General features: G+C 32.5%; 1 protein-coding gene across 1 annotated transcript in view; it reads right to left on the bottom strand.

Moving 5' to 3' along the window:
• Window positions 1-17,008: 17,008 nt before the first annotated feature.
• Window positions 17,009-20,771, bottom strand: part of LOC127714008 (17-beta-hydroxysteroid dehydrogenase 14-like) — a 35,721-nt gene continuing 31,958 nt past the window's right edge. Inside the window, exons 8-10 of the mRNA XM_052219956.1 lie at window positions 20,277-20,344; window positions 18,045-18,141; window positions 17,009-17,290 (exon numbers count right to left, since the gene is read on the bottom strand). Of these exons, the coding sequence (XP_052075916.1) occupies window positions 17,144-17,290; window positions 18,045-18,141; window positions 20,277-20,344 (312 nt within the window). The 3' untranslated portion in view covers window positions 17,009-17,143. The remainder of the gene's footprint in view (window positions 17,291-18,044; window positions 18,142-20,276; window positions 20,345-20,771) is intronic.

Below are 20,771 nucleotides of genomic sequence, written 5' to 3'. Positions count from 1 at the left end.
GTATTATCTTATAGTCACTCTTTAAACTTTATCGCTTCACCAACATATATTATATAGCATCAGTTTGGTTGGTCGGATGATTTATTGAATTGAAATTTTAAGATAAGCAAATTTGTTTCAGAGCTTTGGTTCAATTGTGGCAGATATCTTTATTTGTCCATTAAATTATTAAAGTACTATACATGTATTTTTGTTTTATATTTTTACAACAAAACTAACGCAACTGTTGTTTGTCTGGTAAAGTCGACCGATGATGGCTAATTTGATAACGTCATATTTAATTATAGCTGTATTTATGCATTTTTCTTCGCAAATTAAGCTCAGAGTTTTCCCGATGAGGCGTTTAATCTTTGAAAGAAAGTCTACTGTCCTTCATTAGTCAAAAGGATAAGACCACAAATACATGTCTCTTTCCCTTGTTTCGTATACTAAATTCTGCATTTCAGAAGTTTTTGTCTTTTCTTTAAAGATTAACTAAGATCTCAGCAATATTCAATGCAAACAGTGTCTTGATGAACAAGTCCTTCAGGAAATTAACAAAAAGTAAAATAACAAAAATACTGAACTCCAAGGAAAATTCAAATCAGAAAGTCCCTTATCAAATGGAAATATCAAAAGCTCAAACACATCAAACGAATGGAAAGCAACTGTCATATTCCTGACCTGATACAGGCATTTCCTTATGTAGAAAATGATAGATTAAACCTGGTTTTATAGCTAGCCAAACCTCTCACTTGTATGACAGTCGCATAAAATTCAATCATATTGACAACAATGTGTGAACAAAACAAACAGACTTAATAGGTAAAAATGTCAAAAATAGGGGTACAGCAGTCAACATTGTGTTATAATCTTAATCACTATAAAAACAAACAAATATGTCAACAAAGAAAAACAAAATGGCATATAGACAAAGCACATAAGCAAAAATGAAAGACAAGAATACAAAAAATGACCACAGCACAACAACAAAATGGCGGGAGTTCCGAGCCACGCAAAAATAAATATTACTAAAAAATGGACTAAACAGTAAAGGTTAATAATTTACAAAGACATATAAAAGAAAAGAACACTATAACACGTAATTAAGATGATAAACAACGTCAGTACCTAGAATATATACTTTCAGACCATCATGTATTATTTGTGAAGTTGATACGGAATATTATCAACAAGGTCTTGGTATGTTCCGATGAACTTTTTTAGGAAAAAGACAAGACGTTCTTTGACATAACTCTGGTTCATCAACCTTCTGCTCATACACTGGTGACGTTTTAAAAAGTCTGAGTAGCAGCTGCAAGCTCTTGAATATTGAATGAGTTGGGAAATGTATATCCCATATGCAGGTGGAGTTGGTATATTGCTACTAAGGTGGAGGAAATTGATAATTTCAAAATTAAAATCGTCTCGTTTGTCATAGATTCTGATACTTAGATGACCGTTTATGTCAAATTCGAGGTATAAGTCTAAAAATGAGGCGGAGGTAGCCGTGTCTGTTGTTTTTTTAATTTCTAGTTCTGGAGGATATATTAATGGAACCCAATCAGAAAAGTTTGGATTGTTGATGGAAAGAACATCATCAATATATCTCAATGTGAAATTAAATTATCTGGCTTCTTTGATCTTCTTGTTTTTGAAAAGTGTCTAAAGGAACTCCGATTCATATGAAAATAAGAAGAGGTCGGCAAGGAGAGGCGCATAGTTCGTTCCCATAGGAATGCCGACAATTTGTTGAAAAAGTCTATTCCAAATTCATTGTGGATTATTTCTTTTAGACGATTTTTCAATTTCATATGTAGAATGGTGGTATACAGCATTACCAAAAATCAAAGTTTTGATAGAATTAATTTCAGAGAAAGGTCGAGATTTAAAATCATCCAGAAGTTCTTTAGAGTTTTTTAGAATCCACATATGGTTAATACCACTACGCGAGTAAACAGTTTCACAGTATTTCTGAAGACCCACTTTCACTGCGGACAGAATTTTTGTCAATCTAATGGACATTTCCTTTGTAGAACATGCAAATGAGCCGGCAATGTACCGTTGTTTGTATGGAATTTTGTGAAGCTTAGGTATCCAATACAAACAAGGTAAGTCCTCAGAAATTTCATTGAAGCCATGAAGGACTTATAATTCGCCAAAATCTCATCCTTGTCAAATGATATGTTTTTGTATGTGGGATTACCTGAGTGCTCATTTATTCCTAATATTTTTACAAGACACTCGTAGTAGTACGATTTACATACAAAGACAATATTATTTGAAGCTTTGTCCGCAGGAAGAAAAACATATTTATCGTGAAGAGATGATAGACATTTCACAGCTTCTTTGTCTCTGAAAACGGACTTTGGTCGATCATTCACACAGTTTTTCAACTTATAAATTCGACGTTTTGTCAGAGACCTGATTGTTTTGACCCATTCTGACAAAGTGTCCAGTTTAACTTCTTCTCGTTTAGCCCGTGCTTTGGCGTAGTCCTTAATGGAATCCATAATTATTTTAAAGTTATGGTTCCAATTAATGTGGTGGGTTTCTCTAAACCTAGGACCATGAGATATCACCTTTCGGAGATGTTCATGTTGAATTATGTTTAGATCCCCAGTAATAACATGGCCAGAGGGCTGTAAATATATGGCGAGTGGGAACAGTCACATGTCACAGGGTTTTTTAAGTATTCTTCTAAATCAAGGTCCCGCAATGCTTGCTTATAGTTAAATACTTCAGGTGCAATGGTTTTGTTGTAACTGTAGGATACAATAGGAACCGACTGATTTTGAAAAAAGGTGGAATTTTAGATGTTACCTCCTTGTGATGAAGAACGTTGCTGATGTTGATCGCATCAATTCCTTTATTAGAAAACTGAACTGGAAGGAATTTCCTCTTTTCATCATGTAAAGGTTCCGATCTTACTGGTTTAAAAAGACGGAAAAGAGCTACATCACAAATTATACTGACCAGTCTGTATATTGGAGAAAATGTATTTACGCATCCCTTGTCAAGTGCATAGTCTCTCAAACATGTAAGAAAATTAACAGGCAGTGAAAAAAGAATAGTTCTAATGTAATGTAACCCTAGCGGATGATGAAGATGTGAAAGAAGGTCATCAAAGCTCCCAGGGAGATGCTTTTAAATGTTGACTGCTATCTTTGCTTCAAAGTATGGATTTAAAATCAATTATCTCATTTCACTAAATATCAAATATGTAATATGTGGACAGTGTCGACCTCGTTTTTGCATTGTTTACACAAATCTGCATGGGTCTACTCTGTTCATTTATCATTTACATATAACCATTGTAATGTTAAACAGGTCAGGAACACTACCTTATATGGATATGCATAAATTAGCATACTTATGTCCTCGCAAATATAATTCTTTCTTTACGTATGACGCTTTTTTTTAAACTGGGTTTTTGATTAATCCACTAAACGAGTAACAATGCATGATGGACTACTACGTGTTTAAGATCAACCGAGAACACGTATTATTTAATGAAATACAACACATTTTTTCATCCATTAAACAATTTCGTTTAGTTTTACATCTGTTGTATCAACATTTATATTCCGTGATATAAAGTATTCGTTCCATGCTCAGATTAACGAATATTTGTTTCAGTGCGAAGAAACGAGTGTTTGAATTACCCGACATATAGCCATTAATATTACCGATGATTAAACAAAGATTTCAGACGATTCGTCCACAAGACAGCAACAAAAAACAGTGAAAAAAACTATTACCCATAAAATAAACTTTCATACAGATAGTTAAAAAATAAGGAATCCTGGAATTTTTAGTGGGTTCTTAAAAAAGGGGAAAACTTTTAAAGATTGTGTCAAATATCTGTTGGGTCACTAAAATGTCCAAGGTTTTCACATAATTAATGTAATGATATTGTTCCTACTTTTTTTATGATTAAATAAGTCGTTTAAATCTAGGAAGGGTATGTATTTATTACTTTCTTATCCAAGAAACAAACTCAAACACCTTTCAGAAAGATTGGTTTTCCATTATCTTGAAAAGAGATCTTTACAATATAATTCTGTGCAATATTTCTATATTTGTAATTTGACAGGTACAGTACATGTATAAAACCTATACCAACTATCATAATTCATCGAAACTGTTCAAGACTTTTCTTAATTCTTGTCTGACAATATTAACAAAATCTATAAGAATTGATTTTTGGCATATTTCAGTTTTTGGGATTTTTTTTTCTATCTCAAAATGTTCCTCTTGTTCTGAAGGTAATGCAGCAATATTTTCTTCAATCATTGCAAGGAGCTGTAGTTTAGTTTTGTTTTCGTCTATGCAAAGTTCGTTTTCTTCTATTGTAGCTTTTGGATTTTTTGATATTTTTAACGGACTCAAATATTTGCCAATCTTAATAAAATCATTTATGATGATATCCATAAGTCAATAGGACAGCAACCAAACGATAAACATACCTCTTAGGTATATTTTTGGATAAAATTAGCAACAGACGGACTTCATCGATGGACAGAAGTATACAAAATATGTTAAAGTTATTTACCGTCACCGCTTTTTATAACACAATTTTTTGAGAATACTGAATATGATGTACTTACTTTTAGATCAGGTCCTGATAATAAGTTTACACATCCAGTGCAGATAAGTCTGCGTCTGTCGTTACATCCATATTGCCGGGCAGCCTGTAACGCCACAACGGGAACATGATTGAAATAAAGCAGTGTTTCAGTGCCATGTTCTTCGTGTTTTTCGAAGCAGCAATGTTTTGAAATGGCATTATACAAGATACAAAAAATCCAAGAGCATATATACTAGTATAGAGAGGCGTGTAACCTATTCCTTCAAACCGTTTTGACAGGTTTGAAAGAGCTCAAATGATTTTTATATTGGACAGTGGTCAGTTCATTGGAAATTTCATTGTTCCACGTGAAATTAATGCACAGGTACAATGCATAACAATGGTCAAAACCTGTTCAACTACTTTTACAAGGCGAAAAAGAAAGTTGAATCGTGTAGCCAGTAAACAATATTTTTTTTAATCTGAGCATGCAAATTGAAGATTATGTTACATATTTTACATTTAATACATTGGCTGAAGAAAAATATTTAGTTTGAGAGTCCCAGACAGTAAATAAATTGACAGTTTTCCCACTAATTCCACGTGTGTTTAAGTGGTAGTAAACTCGTAGTAGCCCACAATGCATTGTAGTTCATTGAGTCGATTGGTCAGTTTTTCAAGACCATGTTTACCTTCTATTTGTGAAATTACTTATGCAAATATATACTGACGTCAGGAAATGCAGTGGTCCTAACCTGTTAAATATAATCAATATATACAACTGTTTTATATATGATTTATCATATTCTGCTCGATTCGTTTGGTATGTATGTATGTGTTTTCACTCCTATTACGCAGTTACTGCGACTGGCTTATATTTTGAAATAAATATCTAAACATCAAATATTACACGAACCTTCACATGTGAGGGTCATTGATTTTCAAGGTCAAAGTTCAATGATACATGCATATTTTTAGTATAGCCCGTAAATAGAGCCAAATGAACTATAATATTCCAGGCATTGGTATTGTCACCTGGGCCCTATTACATGTATATATTAACACACACATAGACCATGCTGGGTATATTTGCTACGCAGAGTGTTGGTTTTGGGATCAGAACTATGCACAACAATTCACATCGATGCAGGTAATTGGTAGAGCTGGACCGCTATATTTCCAAGAAGAATGTGTCTCAAGAGATAAAATACACCGACATAGCAAACATGTGGTAACACCATTGAACCCCCCTTTTTCTATATATATATTTTTCTAGGTTCATTATTTTTATAAATATTCTTGAATATTTTAAACTTTTGTTCACTTATCAAATGCGTTGTTGCTTTTACTTATACGATTTTAAATAACAGTAATTTATACATAATTCACCTCTTTTTTTTATTTTCCACAGTTTCATTAATTATCATAAGCTAGATATTAAAGAATAATTACTTAAAAAAAACACAAAATATATATATATGTGTATCTTTATTTCTGCTAATAATGAAGGGCATCATTTAGATGGTAATTAAAATAAAGTAAGAAGTTTATGTTTCAAACAATGTATCATATTCAACCTTTACAAATACATTAAGCTTGAAGAATGCACAAAGAAAAATACTCAGGTTTCTAAGCCTGCATAATTACATTTAAAAACTGTCCGGACAGTAAAATCTTATTCACAATTTATTGTCTTATACATATCACCTATATATTCGTACATTTTCAAGTCGCACACATTCTGTAAATGTTTGTGATGCAGGGCTTTTGAAACATAGTCCTATCACCTTCGCTAAGATCGAAGTCTGGACGGCATGATAAGATGTATGCTAAAGATCTAATCTGATCATGAACTTTCTATTGTAATCCAAAGCGAAGTGTATGGATGCTATAAGGAAAGTAACTTAGAAAATATAAATCAAATATTTTTTAACATAGGTAAAAATATAAATAAGAAGATGTGTTATGAGTGCCAATGAGACAATTGTCCATCAAAAGGTCATTTTCTCTGTAAAATGATATTGTACTTTTGCACTTGTCCCATTGGTCGATAAAGTGTGTTCTGTTGCGACCGATTTCATAGAAAGCTTATGTCCGTCAAAAAAACTAAATTATGAGTGATAAAAAAAATGTTCAATAAATCATATACTAGTAATAAATTTTAAATTGTTTTTTTTTTTAAACGTTGTGTCTTTTTGGTATTGCATTTCAGCAAAATGATAGCCACTCATTTTAAACATGAGGATTTAAACCATTCTTTTTTCAAATCCAATCTCTCATTGGTTGATATATATAATGTAATGTAATGTAAGAGCCGAAACGTTTGGAAACTTGTGTTTAAGTTTATATATGTTGTGTGAAAGTTATCATTTTGTACAAATTATAATTTGTACAAAAAAATTGTACAAATTATAATTTGTAATTTGACTTTGTACAAATTGTAATTTGTACAAAAAGTGCTTGTACAAATTACAATTTGTACAAAATTTGACTTAAACTCACTTATAACTTGTACAATATTTTATAGTATGGATTTTGTTATAAAAAAGCATTGATACACACTATAGAATTTGTATTCAATGACCACACAATAAACCCTATTTACAAAATACAAAAGTACCCAGATGGAGACAGGAAATGTAATTGATACATGCATGCCAGTTAATTCTGATAGTACAATAGAAATTGGCCCCAGTGACAATTCTGATAGAATAACAAAAATTGGCCCCAGTGACAATTCTAATAGTATAATAGAAATTTGCCCCAGTGACAATGTGATAGTACAATAGAAATTGGCCCCAGTGACAATCAGGATGACGCTGACATTAAAACACCAATCAAACGTGCCAGGAAGCGTGCGCTGTCTGGCCAACAGATCCAAGCCGAATATCTAACCAAGAAAATGAAACAGAAATAATCAGAACTTGCAGTGGGGGATAATGTCATTATACCAATTCCTCAGTATGATCGTGCCCCAACTGATCCTCGAACTATCTTAAGTGTAATTATTGAATCTGGAGAACTTGGGTACCGCATTGAAACAGCTGTAGGAATTTTAACAGGATATTTGTCGAGAAATCAAATTGAAGCTGTTAAAGACACATCATTATTCGCCGCAACGGTTTCTGAGCTTCAACTTTCGCTACGTGAAGCAGTTAAGAAGCTTTCAAAAACTGGTGGTCGTGGGTTTCTTTCATGTAAATGCAAAGGGGGATGCACCACTTCTAAATGTAAATGCAAAAAGCAAAAGATGTTTTGCAATTCCCGATGCCATAATTCACTAACATGGTCAAACAAATGATACAAAACTATTTTTGTATTTTGTAAATAAGGTTTATTGTGTGGTCAATGAATAAAAATTCTATAGTGTGTATCAATGCTTTTTTATAACAAAATACATACTATAAATTATTGTACAAGTTATAAGTGAACTTTAGTCAAACTTTGTACAAATTGTAATTTGTACAAGCACTTTTTGTACAAATTACAATATGTACAAAGTCAAAATACAAATCATAATTTGTACAATTTTTTTTAAACAAATTTTAATTTGTACAATTTTTTTGAACAAATTTTAATTTGTACAAAATGATAACTTGTACACAACATATATATATATATAGGTATAATTATTTTTTTTGTCAAATAGATTTAGTTTTACATTCATGATAGCAACAGGATACATTCCATCTTTTCGATATTTCCAATAATAGTAATTGCTTTGTACAACAATTCACATAGTCAAGATGAAATTTCAATTCGCTATTTTGATAGTTTTTTTCGCTGTTGGACTACAAGGTAAGAAGATGTTGTGAGGTCTAATATGAGGGTCTGGATGGGGTTTACAGAATATAGAGCAAAATGTGCAAAATAATGGGCAAAAGGTGTAAAATAAAGTGCATTTAAAAGTAAAAATTAGGCCAAAAAAAAATAAAGAATAGAGACTAATGGGGTGCTAAGAAATAAAGAAGAGAGAATAATTGGCAAAATAAATAAAGAACAGAGAAAATGGTATAAAAAAAATACAGAAATGAAGGGGCCCCACCCTAACCCTCTTATATAATGGGAAGTAAAATATGAATCAAAGGAGGTGTAGGATATGTAATCATAAGACACCTAACTCAAAATTACTAAACAAATAAAAAAAACAACATCCAGCGGTCAAAGTACGATCGTCGTCGATATTTTTTTTTTAAAACAACAGAATCGTCATTCAAAGTTACATTGTTTTGTTGTTTGAAATTTTACAGAATTTTCCATCAATCTAACATTATTATGTTTGCTTTAATTGATAAGAATTTTATCAAGTTATATTCTCTTTTGCCTGATGTCTGTCATTTATTTTCCGCACAAAAAGATATTTCTCGTTTCACACTGAACAGAAGTGTGATATGAATAAGCTATATGAAAAATGCGTTAATTTATTTAGCTTTCATGCAATGTGCTTCGAAATTGCGACTTTTAGGAAAATTGAATTTCAGCTTTTCAAACTAGACTAATAGTTATACATTTGACCTTTTGTTTCTATAGTTTACAACAAAATCAGTAATATCACCAGTAACGTTTATTTTTCGCTTAAATAATAATATACACCTGCACTTGAAAAAATTGATATTTCTTATTTTCAGAGTACAACATGACGCTATGCATTCAAACCTACTCAGAAACTATAGCAATGTTAATGACCAGATCAAGAAATGGAAAAAAAGATGGAGAAAACAATCTGGGTTTTTTTTATGTAAATCATTAAATAATCACAAAAGCTAAAACGTAAACTTCCATAAAACTTTGATTCCATTGTTGCCATTTAAGGTTAACGTTTGTAGACTCATCTTTATTTCTTGTCAAAGATGGTCGCCGTCACATTTAATAGGAGCCGGGTTTTTTTTATCAAATAATTAGGAGGATTTATGGAAATTGCACATTAAAGGAAAATAGTCCTAAAAATTAATCGAACAAAATGCTGGCCGTCATGGAAACGTTTCATAGCAGAGCTTACAAATGTACATTACGGTCTGATTTTCTAGACGCGCTGGTTTAACGGTTGCTATGACATTAAAGCAATTAAGATAATGGCTATCACATGAACGTTTTGGGTTCCTAGGGATTTGAACATTTTCAAAGGATAGTTAAGAACATGGAGGAATGATGGAAAACAGTCATGACTATATGTAATTTTAGTAGACGTGTATACCAACCGGAATTCAGAACTACGATGAACGATTCATATCGTATCTTTTGTTAAGGTCATACACATTGAACTTCATCAACAGCAATGGTTAAATGCGTTAGAAAGTATGCATCAATTACGCACAAACATAAACATTAGAACTGATTGCAAGGTAGAGCCGTATAACAAATGTTTGTCAATGCCACAAAGATCTGTGATAGCCCGGATGGTAAGCGGAACATTATCTTTAGATTTTGAAAAGGGTAGATTTCGACCTTTGCTTCTTGACCAACGCCTATAAAAATGTGCAAGTCTCAATCCATTGACGAATCCCACTGTATGTTGTACTGTAAACGCTATGAACAATCGAGGACGACACTTTTCATCGACATCCGAGACAATTATAACATAGATTTAAGCTTGTTTCTAACTTTATTTTGAACTGTTTTATCATCAGACAATCTGTGGTCGATTGATACCGTGCCTTACTATATTTGCGTTTAAATAAGAAATTTTCGTATTTAATTTTTCTCTTGTCCATAACGAAAACATTATGCGTATCATATCATGACATTGCAATATAAGCCTATTTGGCTGGCTGAAAATCATGTGTATATTTGAACTGATAGTTACTTGAAAAGTAAAATAACAAAAATAACGAACTCCAAGGCAAATTCAAAACGGAAAGTCCTTTATCTAATGGCAAAATCAAAAGCTCAAACACATCAAACGAATGGTACAGGCATTTCGTTATGTAGAAATTAATTGTGTGTTATAATTCTGGTTGCACTTTTATATTAAATTAATCATTCATTCATTCCCAAGAAGGATTTATGGTGAAACAAATGTAATGTACAAAACGCATGTGATTCTTATTTTTACAGCATTAAGAGAGAACGTGGCTCTTCATAAAATAGCGAAACAAAGTTCAACATATAAGGCGGCTGTACTTTTTTACCAGCGATCCTTGCAGTTGATGGTGATAAGATAGAATATACAACTGCCAAGTATGCGTATAAATGTGCCCACACAAAGACAAATAATGCATTCTACTGGTGGGCAGTTGATCTTGGAAATGAGTTTGATATTACTGACATCAAGATCTTCAACAGAAAAGACTGTTGTAGTAAGTTTGCTTATTTTCATTAAACGTTGAATAAATCAATGAAAGAAGTATGGCAAACTAGATTTATTTCATGTAAGGACCATTGTTAATCATTAAAAAAACTTAAATTCAATCTTTAAAAAACTTTAAAATAATTGAGAACACTTTGAAAGGAATGCATTTCAAAGCAAATTCTGCAAATATTTTGTGTGCCATGACACATAATTTAATTCTATCGTATCGACGAATAAAACGACTTTCCAATTACCTTTAAAAGGGTTTGGCATTTTTGGCTGAATTAAGAAACACATTTCAAATTGATGAATTAAGATGAAATACATGGCAAAAAAAGACATTGGGTAGGTAAAATGCGTACAAGCACTTCGAAATACTCCAAAAGAATTTATGCATGCTCTATTTTCATAGGTGATCGTTTGACGAATTTCTACATTTCAACATGGAAAGGTTTTGACCAGGAAGGGGGACAACTCTGTTATCATTATGTAGATACGGCTCCAAGTATACTCAGTGTTGCCTGTACATCAAATATACGGGGACGATACATCAAGATATTCAAGAAACACCGACAACGTCCAAAAAAATTTTCATTGAAAAGAATCCTAATGAAGGTAAAGCAAATGAAAACCTTGTTTTATTCAATGTATCAATTTGGAAATCATGCAATACTTATAAATCCTTAAAATCTGAATATCTCCAAAAATAACAAATACGGTGATAAATAAAATATTATAGATGTACAGATATATCATTCACGGCTCTTCAAAGTTAGTAAATGAGAGGCAACTTTAATATATATGATTTACAAACCGAGATGGATAAAAAAATATTAACTGAGAAAACCGTTTTAACTAAAAAACAAGTGCGAGACTGATTGTGTCTATAGGGTAAAATCATAGCAAATATACCAGTCTCATAACATATGCCGCATAGATCGAACTCATCAATCGCGCTAAAATTAAATCACCTGAAAGTCCAATAAAAAAAAACAAAGTTGAAGAGCATTAAAAACTGGAAATTCAAAAAGCTATTCCCTGTTACTCACAGACTCAGTCGAAATGTCATTATTAGAAATAGGACCCAACGGTAAATTTACATAATTTAGACGACTTGCCTTATATCTCAAGATCTAAATCTGTGACAACCTGTATCTCTTCAGTTGATTATGAGGTTATTCAATTGAAATGGTGACCACAAAACTTTTGTAATGCCGTTTTCAGTCTATCTTCTTCATAACCCTGGTGGAGCAGATTTTGCGAAAGAAATAACAAAACTTAAAATGAACCAGCTATAATTGTTAATTACATTGATTCAAGCTTGGATTATTTTCGTATACAAATAGTCATAGTATCTGTTTCGTTATATGTCATTATATATGGAACCACAATCCTGTTCACATCGGTAAATGCATATGTCAGTATTTAAAAATGTAATAAAGAAAATTTTGTGTCAATTAGGTTCATTCTGCATGCAGACAAACAGAGAAGGCTTTAAAGGTCTTGTCAAAAATTTGAACACAGCGTCACTTACGGAATGTGCCCTTTTCTGCAGACGAACCGAAAGTTGTCTTGGTTAAATAGGATGACCGGTGGCACTTGTTCCCTGTTCGCAGCTAGCAAGGAGTTTACTAATCAAACCAGTGACATTTCGTACTTCGAAAGATGTTGACTTTTTAACATTTATACCGTGATATAGAAAATGAGCTATTATCCTTTTTCTGACGTTAAACTTACATTTTGTATAAATACATAAATAAAAAAATGTATAATGATTGACAATGAGACAACTTTCCACAAGAGACCAAATGACACAGAAATTATCAACTATAGGTCACCATACGGTCTCCAACAATGAGTAAGCCCATACCGCATAGTCAGCTTAAAAAAGGCTCCGATATAACAAATGTAAAACAATGTATATATTCGATGTAATAGAGTTACAAAATTACATAAAACTGAAGAACGGGATATTCCTTGTGGAATATCAGATAAGTAAAGATATTTAGATGCAGATAGATTTTTGTTTTACCGAAAATCTTTGTGTTGTTGCAATTATCGTATTACATTTAAAATACATCAGCGAATAATGACAATTCAGTTGGATATGGAAAATACCCATCGTAAATTAGGAATATGTTTTTCTGTAGGGTCATTCAATAAAACCTTAAACTTACCTATTTCCAACCCTTATAATTTCAACTAATCATATCATGTCATGAATAAAAAGTTATGTAGCGTATACGTCAATGAAGTATATTTCAGTATAAATTTGCTTTTTCTGAAAATTTGTTTCTTCACAAAAAAAAGTTAAGCTTACGTTGTTCACGATGAATCTTTTAATTTTCGAAAAAGAGGGTACTATCATTCAAAAGGCAATAACCACAAATCGATATTCCCTCCCCCTGGTTTCGTATACTAAATACTACATTTCATACGTTTTGGGAATTCTTTTAAGTTTAACTAAGATCTCGGCAATTTTCAATGAAAACCTTACCAAATTAACAACCAATCTATTGAATATAAGAGAGAACTGACAAAATAGAGACTAGCGATTTTAAAACAATTACTTCCAGGAGGAATAATCACGTTTTGACAATCCAGAAACTTGTATGATTACATACTAATTAAACCCCAACACATTTGATGCCTGTACCAAGTCAGGCTATCAGGACCATATGCTGTTCGTTGTTGTTTATGTTTGTACGTATGGTGTATTTTTAAAAGTCCGGTGTTGGTGTTTTATTATGTAATGTTTTGTACTTTCAAGTATTTAAGTTGATTCCTGCTGTCCTTTTTATTGATTATAACAAGTTTTAAAATGTAATTGAAAACTATCAAGACAATTTCACTTTCTTTTGTTTTTAAAGGTTGGTTGATTTATCTTTGCTTTAAAACATAGATTAAAAATCCATTATATCATTTCACTAAATATCAAACATGTACTATGTGGAAAATGTCGACCTCGTCGCATAATTTACAAAGATCCGAATGGGTCCACTCAGAATTAAATTAACTGAAATGACAATGCAAAAATCGATATTAAAGATGGAGATTACCATCTCTGAGACAAACAAATGACAAATTTCCTTGATATTCGATAAAAATATATCTCATAAAATGAAAACAACACATTATATAAATTTCATGCGTCCGAAGCGCTTTTCTGGATTTACCTTCTTCAGGAACGCTCAAAGCCAAATATTTGAAATCCGAGGGATGTATAAGAACCGAAACAATTGAAGAGCTATATGACCAAAAATAACCTAATAAAATAGCCAAATCCATCTAAGGCCAACTTTGCCTGAGGGAGTTGAAACCTTAGTTTCTTTATAATTTCAAAATTTATAAACGGACAATTTTAGAAAGGATTGTTATAATTCATGTCAGTACCGAATGTAGAACAATAACTGATCGAAAATGTAGAGTTTTGTCTACGAAACCAAATGATCACAATCGGGAAAAATTCCAGGAAAAAAACCCTTATTTCATACAAGACTTTGCTTTTACATGCTTATATAAGCGATGTTAATACACATTGCATCCATCAAATTCAATAAATTACTTTTATAATTTGACACATTTATTTCAGCTTTACTGAAACACTTACAGAAAACCTAGAATTTAAACTTTAAGGTTTTTACTAAGTTTGTCCTGTGCCAAGCATTGGAACTTTACAGTCTTTGTGGATTTTGCTTTTTCCATCTGTCCACAGTGGACAGTCCACCTGTGCCCATTCAAGCTATACTCTCTTGTTTTTTGGTAAAAAATATTGATTACAAATGCTTATCTACTTTTTTCAATTAATTGTACTTGCAAGTCTTTTGATTCAACAAAAGAAATTGCATGCCCACTCCTATAGTAGGGCAGAGTGAACAATCTAGAAATTTTGCCCACCCGGTGCCCACTCCCACTGTGGACGAGTGGACAAAGCAAAATCCACATGAGCTGTAGTATAGACGTAAAGTTCAATCAGACAACCTTGCTCAGGTCGTAAGCCCATGACACAGTAACACAAAATCAAAACAGAAAAAAGATCAACTGCGTTCTTCAATTAGTGGAAATACCATATGCCAAGCTCATACTCTACCCAAATCTACACGTGTTAACAGAATGCACCAAAGTTAGCCATCTTCACCAATTATTTAAAGGACAATGCAACCTTAGAATGTTGACTCTCAAATTTTCATGTTTTTTTTTTTTAAATATATATTTTGGCATCCATTTTTTTTTATTATTATTATTATTATGTATATAGATGCATTTAAAAATCTTTGCCACGAACCCTTCTGTTTCCCACTATTTAGGAATATGTGCTTCTAAAATACATTTTCAGTAGAATACTTGAAACGTCTTGTTATTTCTTATAATATTGTTCCTACAGTGTAATATTTATTTCTTCACATACATTTCATGGAGAACACCGACACATCTTTTTCCAACCCAAAATATTTTATTTGAAAGCTTGTATTTCAAAGACAAGCTTACAGACCTATTTGTATGTTTCCATAATGTTGATGTATTTTTTTCTTATTATCTATTAAGAAATGAAAAGTTGTTGTTTTGAATCACAACAGTATATATCTGTAAACGTGAAACATTGAAAACTCAATTTATACCAGGAGTTCAGAATAAGGATCTGAAATAGTTTACCACAACAGTTTTTTTCTTTTTTAAGAAGTTGAACTTCTATGAACCTATAAATGTTCAATATTGACAATGAAAAAGAAATAGAAAACAAACACTGGTGTAAGAAGGTCATTAAAACATGGTGAAATATAGACCTTCGTTTAAAAAAAAAATTGTAGCAATGACAGAAGATACTTTCAACAAATGATACGAACTAATTCATAGTATCACTAGAGTAATATGATACCATTTATTCAAATATAATAGATCTTCTTTCAGCCTTTATGCTGACATAGAATAGTATGGTAGAAGGTCAATGCTTATTCTAGTAAATAATATATATTAGGAGAAACGTTAAACAATGAAACGTACTAATAATAAAAAAAAGCGAGAAAAACATAGTAAATCATACGACTAGAGGTTACCTTGCAGAAATAATATCCCTAAGAATGTAATGATATCGAAGGGAAAAAACAGTATTAACCAAATAACAGCCAAAGAACAAATATTACTGAACGAGTGCCACTTTGAAAACAATATCACGTACCTCCTGAAAAACTATAAATAGAGTTTAAGAGTATAATTGCGAGTCATTTGTAATCCGAAACTGTGCGACTATTAATCAGTTATTAATAAATAGAAAAATTCCATACAAACCGAAATCTACGAACGGTAATCCAAATTTCCCGAACTTTTCCAAATCTAAATAATCATTAAATATCTAGATTACGATTATAACCTAGTAATGCATAAGCATATGTATATTTCTTTCAGTTAAGAAATTCCCATCTGCCAATCAATCACGGTGACCTTACAAGAAGTTACAACTTCTTTTTAAAGTAATTTCTATTGCCATTATCTTTCCAAAACATTTCTGAAAAGATATACAAACTAAGTCATTTAAATTCATAATAGTTGACTCAATGGCTGTCATCATTATACCACATCTCGTGGTTGTTATAAATTATGATCAAAACATTGTTTGCCTATCAAATATAGTGCTCAGACTACCTGACAGGTTGATTAGCAAACCAAAAGGGTGAAAACAGAGAACCGAATGAACTCCATACGGAGCGAGACCGTCTGCGTCGATATGTTAAGCTTTTCCTAATATGCATGTATCTGATCTTCTTTTATTCAAATCTGGTAATTAAGAAAAAGATAAATATTCGAGTACTCTAATATTCAATGTTCTTCCCCAGGAATATATTGCTTTAGTTGTGTTTGGCAAAACATTTCGGAATTTTTGGTCCTCATAGCTCTTCAACTTCGTAGTTTATTTGACCTCTTTATTTTTTTTTTCATTCGAGCGTTACTGATGAGTCTTTTGTAGACGACACTCGTGTCTGCATACAAAATTTTAATCCAGGTATCAATGATGAGTTAATCTTAATTACGGTTATCTGTTCAAAATGTAAGGTAATAATTTCAGAAACGTTCACCGAAACTATGTGATTGGGTGACATCCTGAACACAACGACGTATAATCAATGAATTTAAATTCTGAAACGGTGATGACTTCCAAGTAAGCAGAACAAAAGTTTAAGTTGGAGGTTTATATTGTCTAATGAAATTTTATAAATTGTCGACGGATAGCATGTACTGTCACTGTTTGTCACAGTTTAAAATAAAGAAGTCAAAGTCTTCTGGTGAAATGACTCTAAGTATAACTGCAGTCAAACACATGGTTCACTTTTGTTTCCAAATCCGACCTCTGCACCACCAGAAACGTTTAGGTTTGTTCCTGTTACAAACGGAGCATCAGCTGCTAGGTATAAACATGCCATGGCAATATCCCGCCCTTCTCCAATATTTCCAAGTATCTGTATTCAAGAAGAAAAAAAAATAACATCAACTTTTATATATCATGATATCTGATATTTGGACATTGTTTTGCTTAAAAATTTGGTACGTTTGGAAGAAAATTGTGGTCTACTTAAAACATTTTATTCGGTGCTCAAGCATGAAACCCAAAGAAGGTTAAAAGTTATTTTGCGTTTATCAAGGTTTTGATGTTGGACATTGTCATTATGGCATAAATGCTCTCGATGAGGAGTGAAGTAGCGATGATTTCCTTGAACTAGTAAATGTATTATTGTCCTTCATTAGCGGCACTATCAGTCACCGTGCACATTTTGTCTCGTTTTGGTAGAATTGTGGCTTACCCTGGCAAGGACATCTTAGCAATCCTAAGATAGAACATTAAAGGACTTTTAAGTTGGGGAAGTTTAAAAGTACTTCCTGTATCCAAGTCGATCTATATACGACCACCATGTATTGTGTTATAAAATAAGATTACACATTTAGCTCTTTGATGAGTTTTTAGCTCAATTGATAGAGATAGAGAAATGTCAGTAATCACGGGTTCAATCCCTCACTGGGACAATGATAATTTCTAAAGAAGTTCATGCTTTAACCCTTTAACATTGTTGCATATTCCAAATGCATATGATATACTAGTAAACAAAATAACTAAAAATATAAAACGGGAATAAAAAAATATCACGTACCGACGTCTACAACAATTATCAAAAGGAAAAAACAACCCATGGGAATTTCTACTGTTTATTAACAAACCTGCGTGTTGTCGCAGTCCTTTAGCGCCTTTTCTGGGTCAGGTTCCAACGAACACATATAGTCCAGCAGTGGAGTACGTATGTTTCCAGGAGACACACTGAGAAATAATTATTGATTGCTATGAATATGATGAAACTGGAATAAACAACTACACCAGTCATACTTTATTTGGTTGGTGGTGTTAATTAACTGTTTTGCTGTTTGGATCCGCTCCAGATGATGTGTTATTTGGAAAGAGTCACATTGTGTACAATGGGTATTTTTATTACAATCAAAGCAGGGTAAAATCTGTACCGCTTCAAAGCATCTTTGAAGATCCAAAAAGAAAAAAATGTAAAATATATTTTCAACAAATGACCCCATTGATTATATCATATTACAATTTTAAGCATTAAGTTGCTTTGTAGGACGTTAAACATCCCCGTCTAACAAAAGGAATATATATCAAATAGTTATCCATGCGTTCATTCAATTAAAGGCAAAGGCTGGCTACATGTTGTGGACTTCTCACAACAATAAAAATCATGTCTTTCGTAGTCTTATGTCAAAATGAATCATTTTCCTACAAAATCATGAAAAAGCTTGCATGTCAGTAACTGCTAGTAGTCCCTTGTTAATTTATGTATCATTGTCATTTTGCTTAGTTTTTTAAGTTACCTTTTCTGACATCGGACTCGGGACTTCTTCTAAACTGAGTTTTACTGTGCGTATTACTGTGTGTTTGTTTATTCTACATTGGCTAGAGGTATAAGGGGAGAGCTGAGATCTCACAAAACATGTTTAACCCCGCCGCATTTTTGCGCCTGACCCAAGTCAGGAGGCTCTGGCCTTTGTTAGTCTTGTATGTTTTTTTATTTTAGTTCATTTATGTGTTTTTGAGTTTAGTGTGACGTCCATTTTCATTGAACTAGTACACATTTTGTTAAGGGACCAGCTGAAGCCCGCCTCCGGGTGCGGGATTTTCTCGCTGTGTTGAAGACACATTGGTGGCCGTCGGCTGTTTTCTGCTGTTTGGTCGGGTTGTTGTCTCTTTGACACATTCCCCATTTCCATTCTCAACTTTATTCACTGAAGTAAATGAACTTAGTTTTTCAAACAGTGACTTTTTCCCTGATATAAAAAAAACTTGTTTATCTCAAAGAGACGCTTTCAATGATGTTGATAAACCTATTTTGTCTATCAGTGACGTTTTTGCTGATGTTAATAATCTAGTTTTTTCTAGCAGTGTTTCAATGATGTTGATAAATCTAGTTTGTTTAACAGTGATCCTTTCACTAATGTTGATAAACCTAGTTTATCTAACAGTGACGCTTTCACTGATGATCTTAAACATAGTTTGTCTAAAATGACGTTTCCATTGATGTAGATGTCCCTTAACAAACATGCATCCATAAGATAAAATGAATATTCGGTTTGTATAAAACCGATATGCTGAGTCGGACTTTTAACTTGCTAGCTCACAATGAAGCATTCCACAGATAGACAAGTCACTATAATTGTAGTCTGTTTTTTCAGTGATTCGTTGTTTGTTGTCTATCATATTTGTATTTTGTTTATTATTTTAACATAAATCAGGCCGCTGGTTTTCTTGTTGAATTGGTTTACATTTTGCCATTTCAGTGCCTTTTATAGCTTACAATTCGGTTTTTGTTTTGCGCGTTGTTGAAGGTCGTTGGGTGACCTATAGTTGCTTACATCTACGTCATTTGGTTTCTGTTGGATAGTTGTCTTATTTGCAATCAGGTCATATCTTTTTATTTTGATAGTGTGCACAATATTCATACTACGAGCCGACCAGTCACTGATCACTCTTACTTCTCTACGACTTGGGAGCTCCCGTATTGATCGGCGAGCACGCCTTACGGACCATCGAGACGGCTATATGTTATTTTAGCATAACTTTAGTGACATTTTTATATTTAATATAGCTATTAATAAATGCATCATCTATGTGTACATCAGTGAACAAGAGGTAGTTAGTCTGCTAATGAGGGCTTGTATACATACATAGTAGCTGATTTGTTTTGCAATTTACCTGTTTAACCTATATCCTATAGTTTTAAGACAACATAAAAAACAGTAAAAATCAACATTTCAGAGGCAATACCTCCAAGAGAGGTCTTAAAATGTAAGTGTATGCAGTTCTTATGCTGATTATTTTTGCAATTTATACTTTTTACCTAGCTCCTATTGTTGCCCTATGGACCAGGTGAGCTAATAAAAAGTACTCACGAATTAACACGAACACGATGTTCAGCTTCGTCAACGGCTAGTGCTTTTGTCATTGAAACAATGCCACCCTAAAAAAGATAAACTTTAGTGTAGGAAATTCTTTGATTTACAAATATTATTTGATCAGTATGGTGATTTAAATATAGAAATTAGAAGATTTGGTATGATTCCCAATGAGACAGCTCTCCACCAGAGACCAAATGCCGTGTAGAAGAAATGTTCAAAATTATTTATTTCTTCTTATTATTAGTATTATTATTATCATTATCATTATAACTACATGTATTATATTATTTCGTTACATCTCATATCAAATAATTGCCAAACAATATTCACTCAAATATTATGAATAATATGGTTTTGCATCTTTGGAATAACTACGTGATTGAATATATTAATTTTCTCGCTTATTTCCTGTGAACCACCAAATAATGCACACACACGCGATGACACCACCACCAATGGAAGAGAATACTAGTAAGCACATAAATCATA

Source organism: Mytilus californianus, unplaced genomic scaffold (assembly GCF_021869535.1).
Source record: "Mytilus californianus isolate M0D057914Y unplaced genomic scaffold, xbMytCali1.0.p SCAF_9, whole genome shotgun sequence".
In the NCBI taxonomy this organism is placed as follows: Eukaryota; Metazoa; Mollusca; class Bivalvia; order Mytilida; family Mytilidae; genus Mytilus; species Mytilus californianus.
The sequence above is the reverse complement of the archived record's forward strand: the minus strand, read 5'-3'. Positions and strand labels throughout refer to the sequence as shown.